General features: G+C 43.1%; 1 protein-coding gene across 3 annotated transcripts in view; it reads right to left on the bottom strand.

Moving 5' to 3' along the window:
• sema5a (sema domain, seven thrombospondin repeats (type 1 and type 1-like), transmembrane domain (TM) and short cytoplasmic domain, (semaphorin) 5A) overlaps positions 1 to 17,797 on the bottom strand; it is a 158,531-nt gene that overhangs the window by 10,826 nt on the left and 129,908 nt on the right. For all 3 annotated transcript variants that reach the window (XR_013627373.1, XM_078790583.1, XM_078790584.1), the window contains 2 exons: positions 13,052 to 13,277; positions 6,161 to 6,370 (listed from right to left, as the gene is read on the bottom strand). Coding sequence is in view for 2 of the 3 variants with exons in the window: in XM_078790583.1 (XP_078646709.1) it covers positions 6,161 to 6,370; positions 13,052 to 13,277 (436 nt within the window). In the remaining variant the exon portion in view is untranslated. The remainder of the gene's footprint in view (positions 1 to 6,160; positions 6,371 to 13,051; positions 13,278 to 17,797) is intronic.

Here is a 17,797-nt window from a genome sequence, read left to right as displayed (position 1 = left end):
ACTGAGACACATGTCATTGGCTCCCACTTTCCGTTGCACGACTAAAGCTGATCTTATGTAGAAACAGTGACTTTTTTGCTCGCTCCACAGGGTTGTGTGAATTACGTGTTCCAATTTGAAATGTTGCCACCAAAACAGCAGCACCAACCGAAGGATGTCTTATTGGCTACCACTGGGATGTTAAAACAAAATTCCTGCATGCTAGTAAATATTAATACACTCTCGCTCCACAACGTTGTGTGCAAAACTTGCATCATATTTGAAGTGTTGCCAACCACAACACCAATATGGTCATTTTTTTCTGACATTTATCTTTCTAGTACTATGCTCCAATGTGATCGCTCCACAACGTTGTGTGACCAAAAACAGCAGCACCAACCAAAGGATGTCTTCCTGGCTACCATGTTAAATGTTAAAAACAAAATTTCTGCATGCTAGTAAATATCAATAAACACTCTCGCTCCACAACGTTGTGTGAAAATACCACTATCGATCACCTGGCGGCAGCACAAACTGAGACACATTGCATTGGCTCCCACTTTCCAGTGCATGACTAAAGCTGATCTTATGTAGAAACAAAACTTTGTTGCTTCACTTTTTTGCTCGCTCCATAGGGTTGTGTGAATAACGTGTTTTTTCGCTCCACAATGTTGTGAAAATCGTATTTGAACTGTTGCCAACCACAACAGCACCAATATGACCATTTTTTCCCCTGACATTTATCTTTCTCGAACTATGCTCCAATGTGATCGCTCCACAACGTTGTGTGAAAATAAACACCAAAACAGCAGCACCAACCGAAGGATGTTGTACTGGCTACCACTGGGATGTGAAAAACAAAATTCCTGCGTGGTAGTAAATATTAATACTGTCGCTCCACAACGTTGTGTGAAAATAATACAACTGTTGATCACCCAGCCGCAGCACAAACTGAGACATGTCATTGGCTCCCACTTTCCGGTGCACTACTAAAGCCGATCTTATGTAGAAACAGTGACTTTTTTGCTCGCTCCACAGGGTTGTGTGAATAATGTGTTCCAATTTGAATTGTTGCCACAAATAAAGCAGCACCAACCAAAGGATGTCTTACTGGCTACCATGTTAAAAACAAAATTTCTGCATACTAGTAAATATCAATAAACACTCTCGCTCCACAACGTTGTGTGAATGTTGCCACTCAAAACAGCAATGAGGCACGTACAATGCCTTGCTGTCACTTAAAATGTTTTGTGTCTTTTTTTTGAAACAATTACCACTCCAGTACTCTTATCTGCTCGCTGTACAATGTAGTGAAAAGGAGCCTATCAGATTCCACATTAATACAATAATGGCAGCCTTTAGTGGTGTGCATATTGTTTGCCAATCATGTGGATAAACCTCACCTCATTTTGGCAGAGAGTAATTTCCTTTTTGGAAGCCCTTGAGAATTGCTTTTAAAGACCCGCTGATGCCTGGCAGCTCCGCGCAGGTAATTGAAGTTGCCGTTGCTTTTTGTCATCTCTGCGTAATTTCTCTATCTGAATGTGACGCGCCAGTCGATTCCTGGCCCTCCGTGACGGATCGTTTCATCTCGGGCGAAAAACCCCCCAACACAGATTCATTTGTTTCTAAACCAGACGGATGGTTGGCATAAAATCTTTTTTTTTTTTTAACCCGCTTCTCCTTCACAGGGTTGGATTAAATAAACAAGCAAAGTCGACATCGGAGGATCACAGCTGGTGTTACGTTCCTTCTGACGGATGTCGAAAATAACGTCGCGCATTCAGACGGCCGCTAATTGAGCCGCCATTTGTATTCATTGCCGCTGGAGCGAGAGAGCAGAGGTGTTCATCACCGTACTATAGCTGTGGTATGATTAGCCTGTACAATAAGCATTAGCATTAAACAGGCGGCAGGTGTAAATAAAATGACATTTACGTCGGAATGTGAGCACGAGCTTGCATGAGTGAATTAACGGGCTGTAAAAATAGCATCCATGGCTGTTCATGCCCTTGTCTCTTTTGCTTACTTCCGAGCGATGAAGCATTTCGGGAGACAGATTGAGGGTGCTGCAGATTACACCAAGATCCAGGCTATTAGCTACGTACCTGAACCCTTCTCTAAGGGGCGACGGGGGGCGGGGGTGGTGGGTTTAGATTAATAATCACCCCATACAACAATCCGAATGTTTGATGCAAATCTTTCCATTTCCACATCTCACTTCCTTTGTCCAGCTAAAGATCCGGATCGTTAGAAAGCTTCCATTTGCTGGGGAGGAGGAAGACATCGTTTCGGGGCTTTTCACAGCGGAACAAGGTCTGCCATAGCCGGTAGCATAATTAGCTGGTTGTGTAATTACATAGAGGAGCACCTAGGAGACGGCCTCTTTGATTCTTTGGAGTAAATCTGCTTTCATCGCTGCTCCGATCTGCGTCTTGATTGGGATTCCTGGAGATTTGGTGCCACAGGGTTTGGTTTCTGGAGGTGTGTGTTCATAAATACGTTTTGATGATGAGGTACTCAGACTACAGCAGGAAGTGTGACCAACCCTGGTCAGCCCTTTGTAAAGAGCTAGCGCACTGACACAGGAAGTAGCCATTAAATTGCTGAGATTAGACAGGAATGGTCATGAAGAGTTGGGACACTATAGACGGATTTCAGCCTCATCTTAACAGAACGCACACAAAACTTTTGAGATTAATCGTCATGAAGAGTTGGGACACTATATACGGATTTCAACCTCATCTCTACGGAACACACACAAAACCTTCGAGATAAGACTGGAATGGCCATGAAGAGTTGGGACACTATAGATGGATTTCAGCCTCATCTTTACAGAACACATACAAAACCTTCAAGATTAGACTGGAATGGTCATGAAGCGTTGGGACACTATAGACGGATTTCAGCCTCATCTTTACACAACACACACAAAACCTTTGAGATTAGACTGGATTCGTCATGAAGAGTTGGGACACTATAGACGGATTTCAGCCTCATCTTTACAGAACACATACAAAACCTTCAAGATTAGACTGGAATGGTCATGAAGCGTTGGGACACTATAGACGGATTTCAGCCTCATCTTTACACAACACACACAAAACCTTTGAGATTAGACTGGATTCGTCATGAAGAGTTGGGACACTATAGATGGATTTCAGCCTCATCTTTACAGAACACATACAAAACCTTCAAGATTAGACTGGAATGGTCATGAAGAGTTGGGACACTATAGACGGATTTCAGCCTCATCTTTACAGAACACACACAAAACCTTCAAGATTAGACTGGAATCGTCATGAAGAGTTGGGACACTATAGATGGACTTCAGCCTCATCTTTACACAACACACACAAAACCTTTGAGATTAGACTGAAATCGTCACAAAGAGTTGGGGACACTATATACGGATTTCAACCTCATCTTTACAGAACACACAAAAAACCTTCGAGATTAGACTGGAATGGTCATGAAGAGTTGGGACACTATAGACGGATTTCAGCCTCATCTTTACAGAACACACACAAAACCTTTGCGATTAGACTGGAATCGTCATGAAGAGTTGGGGACACTATAGACGGATTTCAGCCTCATGTTTACAGAACACACACAAAACCTTCGAGATTAGACTGGAATCGTCATGAAGAGTTGGGGACACTATAGACGGATTTCAGCCTCATCTTTACGGAACACACACAAAACCTTCAAGATTAGACTGGAATCGTCATGAAGAGTTGCGGACACTATAGACGGATTTCAGCCTCATCTTTACACAACACACACAAAACCTTCGAGATTAGACTGGAATGGTCATGAAGAGTTGGGACACTATAGACGGATTTCAGCCTCATCTTTACAGAACACACACAAAACCTTCGAGATTAGACTGGAATGGTCATGAAGAGTTGGGGACACTATAGACAGATTTCAGCCTCATCTTTACAGAACACACACAAAACCTTCGAGATTAGACTGGAATCATCATGAAGAGTTGGGCACACTATAGACAGATTTCAGCCTCGTCTTTACAGAACACACACAAAACCTTCGAGATTAGACTGGAATCGTCATGAATAGTTGGGACACTCTAGACGGATTTCAGCCTCATCTTTACACAACACACACAAAACCTTCAAGATTAGACTGGAATGGTCATGAAGAGTTGGGACACTATAGACGGATTTCAGCCTCATCTTTACAGAACACACACAAAACCTTTGAGATTAGACTGGAATCGTCACAAAGAGTTGGGGACACTATATACGGATTTCAACCTCATCTTTACAGAACACACAAAAAACCTTCGAGATTAGACTGGAATGGTCATGAAGAGTTGGGACACTATAGACGGATTTCAGCCTCATCTTTACAGAACACACACAAAACCTTTGCGATTAGACTGGAATCGTCATGAAGAGTTGGGGACACTATAGACGGATTTCAGCCTCATGTTTACAGAACACACACAAAACCTTCGAGATTAGACTGGAATCGTCATGAAGAGTTGGGGACACTATAGACGGATTTCAGCCTCATCTTTACGGAACACACACAAAACCTTCAAGATTAGACTGGAATCGTCATGAAGAGTTGCGGACACTATAGACGGATTTCAGCCTCATCTTTACACAACACACACAAAACCTTCGAGATTAGACTGGAATGGTCATGAAGAGTTGGGACACTATAGACGGATTTCAGCCTCATCTTTACAGAACACACACAAAACCTTCGAGATTAGACTGGAATGGTCATGAAGAGTTGGGGACACTATAGACAGATTTCAGCCTCATCTTTACAGAACACACACAAAACCTTCGAGATTAGACTGGAATCATCATGAAGAGTTGGGCACACTATAGACAGATTTCAGCCTCGTCTTTACAGAACACACACAAAACCTTCGAGATTAGACTGGAATCGTCATGAATAGTTGGGACACTCTAGACGGATTTCAGCCTCATCTTTACACAACACACACAAAACCTTCAAGATTAGACTGGAATGGTCATGAAGAGTTGGGACACTATAGACGGATTTCAGCCTCATCTTTACAGAACACACACAAAACCTTTGAGATTAGACTGGATTCGTCATGAAGAGTTGGGACACTATAGACGGATTTCAGCCTCATCTTTACAGAACACATACAAAACCTTCAAGATTAGACTGGAATGGTCATGAAGAGTTGGGACACTATAGACGGATTTCAGCCTCATCTTTACAGAACACATACAAAACCTTCAAGATTAGACTGGAATGGTCATGAAGAGTTGGGACACTATAGATGGACTTCAGCCTCATCTTTACAGAACACACACAAAACCTTTGAGATTAGACTGGAATGGTCACAAAGAGTTGGGGACACTATATACGGATTTCAACCTCATCTTTACAGAACACACAAAAAACCTTCGAGATTAGACTGCAATCATCATGAAGAGTTGGGACACTATAGACGGATTTCAGCCTCATCTTTACACAACACACACAAAACCTTTGAGATTAGACTGGAATCGTCACAAAGAGTTGGGGACACTATATACGGATTTCAACCTCATCTTTACAGAACACACAAAAAACCTTCGAGATTAGACTGGAATGGTCATGAAGAGTTGGGACACTATAGACGGATTTCAGCCTCATCTTTACAGAACACACACAAAACCTTTGCGATTAGACTGGAATCGTCATGAAGAGTTGGGGACACTATAGACGGATTTTAGCCTCATCTTTACACAACACACACAAAACCTTCGAGATTAGACTGGAATGGTCATGAAGAGTTGGGGACACTATAGACGGATTTCAGCCTCATCTTTACACAACACACACAAAACCTTCGAGATTAGACTGGAATGGTCATGAAGAGTTGGGGACACTATAGACGGATTTCAGCCTCATCTTTACACAACACACACAAAACCTTCGAGATTAGACTGGAATGGTCATGAAGAGTTGGGACACTATAGACGGATTTCAGCCTCATCTTTACAGAACACACACAAAACCTTTGAGATTAGACTGGAATGGTCATGAAGAGTTGGGACACTATAGACGGATTTCAGCCTCATCTTTACAGAACACACACAAAACCTTTGAGATTAGACTGGATTCGTCATGAAGAGTTGGGACACTATAGACGGATTTCTTACAGAACACACACAAAACCACTTACCAGGACAAGGGGTGACGTTGCACTCCTGGTACTCCTGCGCCGCCCCTTGGCAGGTCTGCCCTCCATACTTGGGCTCCGGGTTGCTACAAGTCCGCTTCCTGCTGCGGATCCCGCGGCTGCAGTCTCGGCTGCATTGCGACCAGGAAGACCACGAGGACCAGCCGCCGTTCACCGTGCGTCCCGACACCTTCCCCAGATGAAGAACCTCGCCTAACAAAGCACCGACAAGGACGAGAGCATGAAAAAAAAAAAACACTCGCATGGAAGAGTGATGGATCAGCAGCAGCTGCACAAGTGGGGTCCTAATTGTTATTTTCTCAAGATGGATTCAGTAAGATGAGAGCGGCTCATCAAAGCGCATCGGTTTTCATCATCGGGGCTCTCATTTAGAATGAATCAAGCTGGAGGAATCCGAAACTGTAATTTTTTATTAAACTATAATTACCGAATGCATTAATCAGCGCTGTGGAAATATGGCTGCCGGTTGGAGACATCGAGCAGAATGGGGGCAAGAATCATTTGGCATCTTTGAATGAGAAGCCATCTGCTTGAGTGAACCATAATCACCCGCCAATGAAATTACAGCGGCTGTCCAGGAGTCGTTCAGCGCCACAATCTCTACTTTTACTGATATTAATGCAGCTTTTTTGGTCTCCATCTGCCATTTCCGTATAACTCACGACGTCCCCCCCCCCCGGCCGTGGGACTGCTTTGTATTCTCGGGGAGGCCGAGTGTTTACCTTGCGTTAGTCTTCAGCCTCTTCATAAATGCGGGCGACCTTGGAGGTGCGCAGGTCCTCAAGCTGGCGCACGCTCCGTCAGGACCCGTCGAGGCGCTCGCTATTTATTGATTCGAAGCAGGGTGGAAACCGCCCCCCCCCTGCAGCTGTGACCTGATACTCTTCATCCGGACCTCTTTAAAGGCAAGCTGTGCATACGCTGATGAAGTCTGAGGGCTTGCTCATGTTTCGGCTCAGCCATGCAAACATTTACATACGTGCTAGCTCGCATATAAAAATGCAAACGAGCACACTTTAGACTTTAGGCTCTCAAGCCGTCCCGACATGGGACCCTCGTTTGAAACATTACATATAATAATTACACACCCAAAGTGCATTTAAATGATTGGTCCTCGCCTGGTTTGGCTACGGGACCCTCCATCACCCTTAAATGACCTAGCATGTTTTTGGAATCTGGGAGGAAACCGGAGTACCCGCACATGCAAACTCCACACAGAGATGGCCGAGGGTGGAATTGAACTCGGGTCTCCTAGCTGTGAGGCATACATGCTAACCACTCGTCCACCGTGCAGCCCATTTTAGTAGTATCTTAGTGATACTCGTATTTTTGTCAGTAAATGAGAGAAAGCTTTTCCTCACGAGGGTCGCGGGGGGTGCTGGAGCCTATCCCAGCTGTCTTCTTGGGGCGAGAGGCGGGGTCCACCCTGGACTGGTGGCCAGCCAATCACAGGGCACATATAGACAAACAACCATTCACACTCACATTCATACCTATGGACAATTTGGAGTCGCTAATTAACCTAGCATGTTTTTGGAATGTGGGAGGAAACCGGAGTACCCGGAGAAAACCGTAGAGATGGCCGAGTGTGGGATTGAACTCGGGTCTTCTAGCTGCGAGGCGTACACGCTAACCACTCGACCAACGTGCAGCCCATTTTAGTGATACTTGAAGATAGTTTTGTCAGTAAATGGGAGAAAGCTTATCCTCACGAGGGTCGCGGGGGTTGCTGGAGCCTATCCCAGCTGTCTTCTTGGGGCGAGAGGCGGGGTACACCCTGGACTGGTCGCCAGCCAATCACAGGGCACATATAGACAAACAACCATTCACACTCACATTCATACCTATGGACAATTTGGAGTCGCTAATTAACCTAGCATGTTTTTGGAATGTGGGAGGAAACCGGAGTACCCAGAGAAAACCGTAGAGATGGCCGAGTGTGGGATTGAACTCGGGTCTCCTAGCTGCGAGGCGTACACGCTAACCACTCGACCAACGTGCAGCCCATTTTAGTGATACTTGAAGATAGTTTTGTCAGTAAATGGGAGAAAGCTTATCCTCACAAGGGTCGCGGTGGGTGCTGGAGCCTATCCCAGCTGTCTTCTTGGGGCGAGAGGCGGGGTACACCCTGGACTGGTCGCCAGCCAGCCAATCACAGGGCACATATAGACAAACAACCATTCACACTCACATTCATACCTATGGAGTACCCGGAGAAAACCGTAGACATGGCCGAGTGTGGGATTGAACTCAGGTCTCCTAGCTGCGAGGCGTGCACGCTAACCACTCATCCACCGTGCAGCCCGCGTATTTAATGTGTTCATCTCTATTGTTATAATAACACACACTGGAGTACGCTTCCTTTGATGGATAAAACAAACGGCGTTGACTCCCGCCCTCTCAAACGACGGGCGTGTATTGATCGTTACCAATGGTTGCAAGAGATTTAATCCATGCACCATGATGAGATGAGAAAGGATGCAGTGGAAGATCTAATCTACATTCCCTCCCTCCCTCCTTTTTACTTCACACGCTGCTCAAAGGCAAAATATCACGCATGTGTGGAAAAAGGGTTCTCTACGCAAAATTATGCAATGTCATGTAGCCAATGCGAGACGAGGAGACAACGTTGCACACCTTGAGGGGGTCGCAAAAAGTTTGTTGACACTACAAAAACGCCAGAGAGAAGTGTCCTAGATTTTATAGCAGCACCGGTATATGTGTGTATATGTGTGTGTGTGTGTGTGTGTGTCATGCTATTCAAATCCAATAAATGAGGTGTTGTGGTTGCCCACAGTGGGGCCGCGCAACGCTGCTCCCCGGGCTGACCAGAGAGATCTGTCAGGCGGCAGCCAGCCGCCATCAGAGGGGGCGGGGGGCGGGGGGCTTCCCAATGGAAGAGCCAATTAAAATAAGCGCAATGAAGAGTCTGAAAGTTTTAAGGAGTCCTGGAGGTCTAATCAACAAAAACGTGTGGACCAAAGCACGGGGACGAGTGGTCGTCGCCACGAGAACTTCCACTATAATTTCTGCAACATTTTTACAATGTGTCATTTTTGCCCCTTGAAAAAGGTTCTTTTTTCACTGAAAAATCAATGGATGCAAGGGGGGGGGGTGCACTGTGGTATTTTCATTGTCTGTAATCCCTTACCACTTTGATTGTTGCGGATTACTAATCTATTATTAGTCATAAATATGCATATTTAAGCATTTTAAAAACATATTATTGCCCTATGTTAAGCATTTCCAAGCATAAAAATGAAATACAAATATAAGGCATTCAAAAACGCATTCAAAGCTATTATGATGACACGCGGTATTCTACACTGGTCACTAGGTGTCAGTAATGTTACAAATACAAGACAATAGCCATCATAGGAATAAATAAGAGCCTTAAACATATTTATATATTAATTTCTCTTAGTATATATTGGGTAATACAAGTGTAAAGTTGACTATAGGGGTGCTATGTAATGTCTAAGGGGCTCTAATAATGTTAAACAGCATATTTAGAAGGCCGTAAACATTTTTTTTTTACAAAATTATTTAATTAATAAATAAGGATTCCTTCTTCTGATGGATGGATCCTACTTGTCTGAAATTGACTTATTGGGTCTGGAATTTATTTCTTGTACAAAAGTTTTCGGCCACCACTAACTTGAATGTTTTAATGGCATTATTTTATCACAGTAAAACAATCATTAGGGCAATTATTTCTTATATAACACATTCATACATAGCATTCCTTTTTATCCAGATCCTCACCAATTTTTAATAGCATCTTCCTATTTAAGGATTCATTTTAACTTTAAAATTTTGAATACATTTATAAAAATTTACATTTATTTACTATTTTATTATGATTTAAATGTAAAATTAATTAATAAAAATGTATATTTATTTATTATTTTATTCTAATATTAATAAAAATGAATATGTATATATTATTTTATTATAATTGCATTAAATTAATAAAAAAATACATTTATTTATTATAATTAAATTTAAAATAAATAAAAATGATATTTATGTGTTATTTTATTATAATATTAATAAAAATGAATATTTATTTCTTATTTTATTGTAATTGCATGCTGTATGTAACCGCCCATATTGTGCCACACGAATTGAAAGACAAACTACAAACGGCGGCCACCTTGGAAAGAAAGCTATCCTGCTGGGCCAGCTCCAGTGTAGGCTTACCTTCGTGGACCGCGAGGTCCGTATCACATATGGCTCCCATCAAAGCCAGCGTCTGACTTCCAAAGTATATTAAATCAGAATGCCAACTCAGCCATTCTTTTCGTGCGTTGGCGTATAAAGATTGTCTGGTCAGCACGACTTGATGTCAGCTTCTGATGGACAGGTTTGCCTTTGAAGGCATCACCAAATGTTTTGGCTGCCCAGACTGGGACATAAGGTGCGCTGGATTCACGTGAAAGCAGATGCTTGAACCGTGAAGTAAAGGATTTACGCTCAGAGTTCTGATAAGCGGCAATCTGGTGCTAAAAACGGCGATGGGCGGCCTCAAACTCGGAGCATGTGAGCTGCTGCTTTTTAGGGCCACATCAGGAAAAATGGAGATGCAACTTTTTCACTTTATTCTTGTATAACTTATATTTAAATTCTTAAAATATTAGAATGTGTCAGGGGCCTATTAAAAAAAACAGCCACAGGCCACAAATGGCTTCTGCGCCGCATTTTGAACACCCTGTACTGAAAACAAGAAAAGTGGGTGTAATTTGAAAACTATTCTTTTTGGTATCGGAATTAATATCAAAACAAATTCAATTATTCGTTATATTACGCAACTGTGTCCAACTGTAATTAAAGCATGGTTTCAAATATTTATATATATATATATATATATACACATTTAAAAAAGCTGTGGGCCATACAACAGGAGTCATTACAGGTTCTAAGTAATTAACTTAATCGCTATCATTAAGCTGTGATCACTAAAATGAAACGGCATGTTATGATGTAGAAAAGCTTGTATAAATCCCCTGCTAGCTTCGCCAACTTCTGGTTTTGGATTTTTGCATTTGTGCGTGTTTTGGCACAAAATTGCATATATTTTTGTTATTTTTTGTGGGGGTTTTTGCTTTGGTTTTAGCTGCCCGTCTGGCGCCCATCGTCCACCGTAAAAATGGATGAAAGATGAAAGCGGCAAACATCTGGCAAAGGTAATTGAATTAATCAATTATGAAGTCAGTTTTGATGAAAATATGGCGACCGCTCCTTTCCCGTCACTTGCTGTCGTGACGACACGTGATGTGGCGGCGAGCTTTTGGTGCCAAATTTTAATGAAACACGTCACGCACACACACGCACACACACACACACACCCTTCATGCTTCTAATCAGAAACAAGGCGGCCCGATTAAAGCTCTCGACATTTTGGCTGTCACACATTTTACATTTCTTCTAAACTAACATCAGCTCAGCGCCCCTTTCGAGCCCCCCAGGTGTGACGAGAACAACTGGTACCTGTGACAGGTCTGGCTGGGACTGATAATCAGGAATAACGCGGCAATGGGGGGAGGCTGCATGTGACAATGGGAGCTAATGCTAACACCTCCATTTGCACCAGACCGAGGCATGAGGGCAGCAAACTGGAGACTGGAGTGCAAAAGTGTCAATCATCAAGTGTCAACTGTCCCTAAAAAGGTCGAAGTCGGATGCACTGAATTGTCGAAAATGCCTTCGTACTACGTGTTTTTTTTTGATAAACCAATCTGTACTACTAAACCACAGAAGTCAGACACACCTAAAATTTGTCTCAACTGTTGCGTGTTCGGTCGTTTGCTTTATTTCTTTCTTTCTGCGTTTTCCCGATTTCCTTAATCTTCCGGATGCCTTTCCAGACGAATGCCGATGATTCCAATTCCAACCTTTCGGGGACTGACTCTCCGGGTGTGGAGTTTGCATGTTCTCCCTGTGCCCGAAAACAGCTGGGATAGGCTCCAGCGCTCCTGCAACCCTTGTAAGGAAAAGTGGTAGAAAATGAATGAATTGAGTTCTCCTATTTTGTGTGGAAGTGGTAACTTTTTGGCTTCTTATTTTGTCTTTCCCCACCCTCGGCCAGCACCCCCACGACCCTCGTGAGGAAAAGCGGTGGAAAATGATTGAATGAATGAATGATTCGGTTGGCTGCACGGTGGACAAGTGGCCACACAGCGAGGAGACCTGGGTTCGATTCCATCCTCGACAATCTCTATGTGAGTTTGCATGTTCTCCCCGTGCATGCGTGGGTTTTCTCCGGGTACTCTCACATTCCAAAAACATGCTAGGTTAATTAGCGACTCCAAATTGTCCATAGGTATGAATGTGAGTGTGAATGGTTGTTTGTCTATATGTGCCCTGTGATTGGCTGGCTGGCGACCAGTCCAGGGTGTACCCTGCCTCTCGCCCAAAGACACCTGGGATAGGCTCCAGCACCCCCCACAACCCTCGTGAGGATAAGCGGTAGAGAATGAATATTGGTCCAATGGCTTCAATCTGATTGTAAAGTGGCTATAGGGGTGTTATTTTATGTCCAGAGGGCTCTAATGTTGAAAATCGTATTCAGAGGGTTGTCAAATGTTTTTCTATGCTATGAAAGTATTCCAATCCTAAATAAGGAATGTTATGACTTCATAAGGGCGAGTATGGCGAGTGGTTAGCACACAGACCTCACAGCTAGGAGACCGGGGTTCAATTCCACCCTGGGCCATCTCTGTGTGGAGTTTGCATGTTCTCCCTGTGCATGTGTGTTTTTTTTCCGAGTACTCCGGTTTCCTCCGACATTCCAAAAACATTTGTCTTGATCATTTTGTTGCAATCTATACATAATTAATTGATAAATGAAATAACGAAAGCGTTGGTCCTCACCATCAGTGGAGCATCCGGTAGAGCCGTCGCTGGAGCAGTAGCGCATCTCGATTCTCTGCCTGCCCACCTCCAGCAAGTTCGGGTCGGGAATGCGAGCCTTGCACGTGTAACGGAAGCGCTGCTCGTAGTGGCCGCCATTATCGGAAATATTCACCGGCGTCCACGGGGTCCAGGGGGTGGTCTTCTTTAAGTCGGGACAAGGCTGGCTGTTGCAAGGCTGGTACTCCTGCGAACGAGAAAGCGTTTCTTAGGATGTTCTTGATGATTCTTTTGGAGCCGATCACAAGTCATTAAGGTGTGAAAATGATTAGCGGGGCTCTCAGGCTTAATAAACCACCAGACAATTGCTTTCAAATCTCCGACGGAGAGACTAATGTGATGGAAGGGGCCTATTTGATGGAGGAATAAACATCCCTTTCAAAACATTTCATCAGCGTTCATCCTTTAAAGCCACCTGATTCCGGTTCTGGCTGGTTTATGTTGCAGATGCCTGCCAAAATACCCGCTTATTTTACGAGGATACATTCCCTCTTGACAGCTTTGCTTGGAAAAACACACAGACCAAAGCAAACCAGGCGGCCATTGGAGTTTTGGAGTTTAGAGCAAAAGGATGGAATCAACATTGACCGGTCTCACATCTTCAGGAGGACGATGAGAATATATATCGTCTTAAATTCCCTACGCCAGCTTCCATTAGGACGGAAAAATATCCTTGGCGGCGCTAAATGTGCCGATAGCTTGGGAGATAATCTTGGCACTTCCGTATGCCGGAGGAGGTTGTGTTTATTTACGCTGAATGTCGGCCTTGAGTGACTGCCAGACCTTGAAGACGTGCAGATAGAGCAGAGTGACAGGTCACCACATTAGGTACACCCGCACAACCCAAAAACGCTGATTTTTTTTAATTTGGGCAAATATATGAAACATTACAGTGCATTTCTTACATCAATTAAAATATAACTTTGCATTATTTACATTTGTATTCAACTATCTGATTACAAGCCGAAAAGGAGTAGGCTGAAGCAAAAGTTTATAAATATCTACCCCTTTTTGCAAGATTTCCTGTTATTATTATCATTGTAATATTATTATTGTTATTATCATTATTATCATTATTGTTGTTATTATTATCACCAGTATTATTCATTCATTCATTCATTTTCTACCGCTTTTCCTCACGAGGGTCGTGGGGGGTGCTGGAGCCTATCCCAGCTGTCTTCTTGGGGCGAGAGGCGGGGTCCACCCTGGACTGGTGGCCAGCCAATCACAGGGCACATATAGACAAACAACCACTCACACTCACATTCATACCTATGGACAATTTGGAGTGGCTAATTAAGCTAACCTAGCATGTTTTTGGAATGTGGGAGGAAACCGGGAGTACCCGGAGAAAACCCACGCATGCACGGGGAGAACATGCAAACTCCACACCGAGATGGCCGAGGGTGGGTTAAGACAAAATAAGAAGCCAAAAAGTTACCACTTCCACACAAAATAGGAGAAGTCATTCATTTTCTACCACTTTTCCTCACAAGGGTTGCAGGAGTGCTGGAGCCTACCCCGGTTGTTTTCGGGCGAGAGGCGGACGGGGTACACCCTGGACTGGTCTCCAGCCAATCACATGGCACATATAGACAAACAACCATTCACACTCACATTCATACCTATGGACATTTTTTTGATTTTTTTAATTTTTTATTTTACAGACTTCATTGCTTCTTGTAGAGTGCTGTATCATTCCATGTGTTGTTTTCTGAAATCTGCAGTATTTGTGCTTTTATTGTGTATTTATTAGCACACTTTGTAACCGTTCTTTCGTCACAACCATGGGTGCGCCTGCACAAACAACGGGTGCGCCGACGCAATCCATGAGCTAATCATAAATCTTTACCCAAATCTTTGTGTAGTTGCACGTAAACAAAACTATGAAAAACATCTCCGTGTATAAACCAGGCAGCCATGTTCTCTATAAAAAACTGTCTATGAAAAATAAACAAAGCAAAAACAGATACTGTTTTTCACCAGTTAATATCAAAAGACAGCCCCCCCCCCACACACTTTATGAATAATGCATGAAGTATCATACTAATTTAGATTTGTTTGGCCTTGGTGGGTTGTCTACTGTTATTTTTGGCTTTTGTTCAGATGTACCCAATTCCGTCCAAATCAACAGCATATCCAGTATATCTTGTTTTTGCTCCTATCTTCCCATTCCCTTGCCCTGGAAAAACCAAGGTTAAAAAAAAAAACAGCAGGATTGAGATTCCGTTAGCGTCCGTGATGAACGAGTGTGTCACGTCCGCCGCACTTCCTGCTCCCTCTCTCTCTCTCTCTCTCTCTGTCTCGCGCCGTAATCATCTTCAGACATTAATATTTAACATCATTACGCACCACGGGCTGACCAACGGTCTGTGATCGTCCAGATAAAAACACACAAAGCCGAAGCGACGTAAAGCAAAAGAAAGGTAAGCCATCTGTGACTATTGCGATGCGTTCACGGTGGCCAAACATTGTAAATATTTAACGGAATCTGTCTAGTAACTTTTTTTTTATGTTAATCCAGAGGTTTAAGGAGATAATTTATGTCTTTAAAGTTAAAGCTCCTTCACTGACTCAAGAGACTGCGTCTTAAGTACTGCTTGTATATGCTTTATAGCAAAGGGGGGGGTCAGCGTATTTTGTAATAAAGACGTCCCACTGACTGAACTCACATTAAAAGCGATGTGGCTTGTCGAGAGAAGGAATTTGCCACCTCCGGGTGGCGCCACCGCAAAGACTGGAGTGAAATAGGCCCAATTTCGAAAAAGAGGTGAGATGAAATGTGTAAATGGAAATGTCAACGGAAATGTTTGAAATTCAGTGTCATCCGCATAAATCGATGACGGAATGCAGACAGATTGGGGGGGGGGGGGGGTCATCAGTCAGTCGCTGTGTGCAGGGATGGCGTTATGGGGTTGAATCGACAATATTTGTCATGACTCACAGCTGCCTGAATATCAAATATCAGAGAAAATGATTGACAGGTCTCAATGTGGCCCCCAAAAAACAAAAACCTATGAAGAGTTTCAAAAAAGTGAAAGGTATGTAACCACTTTTTTTCATGAATAAAGTCAGGAAAAATACTAGCTTATAATAAATAAACAGTTACCTCATTAAGCTACAAGATAAAAACAATTATCAGATGCAGTTCAATTCCACAAATTGCAACTAATGATGCTACAAAGTGGGATTAATGTCGGATCAGATCCCGACTGCATCCCACTTCTGACACAAAGCATGTATAACACCATGACATTTCCCAAGTGGGATCTGCTCTTAGTGTCAGATCCCACTTCTGATTCCATGCAGTCCTACATTACTGTAAATAACGCAAATAAGGATACCGAAAGTGAGATTTGATCATCGTTATATTCCACTGACTTATGTGGTTCTACGCCATCCCAAATTAATAATCGTGGCCGATCCCACTTCAGGCACCCGGTTGTTCTACACCACTTAAAAATTGCAAATATTCATGGCATGGTAATAGTGCACTGACATTTTACGGTTCTACACTACCGCAAATTGAGTGATTGTGGCAGAGCCCACTTCTGACGCCATGTAGTACTACAACACTGCAAATTACACACAATGGTGGCAAAAGTGAGACTTCATAATGGTTATATTCCATTAACATTATGCAGTTATACACCACTGAAAATTGCGCGATTGTGGTCGATCCCACTTCTGACGCCGTGCCATTCTGCACCACCACGACTTGCAAATAGTAACAAAAGTGAGATTTGATCATGGTTGTATTGCACTGACATTTTCCGGTTCTAAATTGTGAGTGATTGTGGTCGATCCCACTTCTGACACCAAGCAGTCCTATGCCACTGCAAATTCCACATAATGGCTGCAAAAGTGAGAGACTTGACATGGTTACATCCCACTGACATTATGCAGTTATACACCAAATTGAGTGTGGTCGATCCCACTTCTGACACCATTCCGTTCCGCACCACTACAAATTGCAAATAGTGACAAAAGTGAGATTTGATCATGGTTATATCCCACTGACATTATGCAGTTATACACCACTGTAAATTGAGTGATTGCGGTCGATCCCACTTCTGACACCGTGCCTTTCTGCACCACTACAACTTGCAAATAGTGACAAGAGTGAGATTTGATCATGGTTATATCCCACTGACATTATGTAGTTAAACACCAAATACACCAAATTGAGTGTGGTCGATCCCACTTCTGACACCATTCCGTTCCGCACCACTACAAATTGCAAATAGTGACAAAAGTAAGATTTGATCATGGTTGTATTGCACATTTTACGGTTCTAAATTGTGAGTGATTGTGATCGATCCCACTTCTGACACCAAGCAGTCCGATGCCACTGCAAATTCCACATAATGGCTGCAAAAGTGAGAGTTTGTGGCGCTTTTATCCTGCTGAAATTATGTAGTTCACCACTGCAAATCTAGAAGCGTCATGGCAGATCCCACTTCTGACACCACGCAGCACAAATATGAGTGTATTCAATGTATATGCTCTGATTAAGCAAGTGTTTATTATGTAGTACTTGAGCATATATAGTGTATATACGTGGGTGTGTACAGGCACAAAAAGTACCGTTGCAGGTGGTGAATAATAAACGGTGATTTCCCTCAAACCTCCCACCATCATTACACTCATTATGCTTCTTATTGGTGTGTTGTTGTGCATATTAACATACACACACAGGCTCCCTGA

Source organism: Doryrhamphus excisus, linkage group LG5, assembly GCF_037039965.1.
Source record: "Doryrhamphus excisus strain RoL-2023G ecotype Guam linkage group LG5, RoL_Dexc_Guam_v1.1, whole genome shotgun sequence".
NCBI lineage: Eukaryota > Metazoa > Chordata > Actinopteri > Syngnathiformes > Syngnathidae > Doryrhamphus > Doryrhamphus excisus.
Note: the sequence above shows the minus strand (reverse complement) of the source record. Positions and strands in the feature narration are given on the sequence as shown.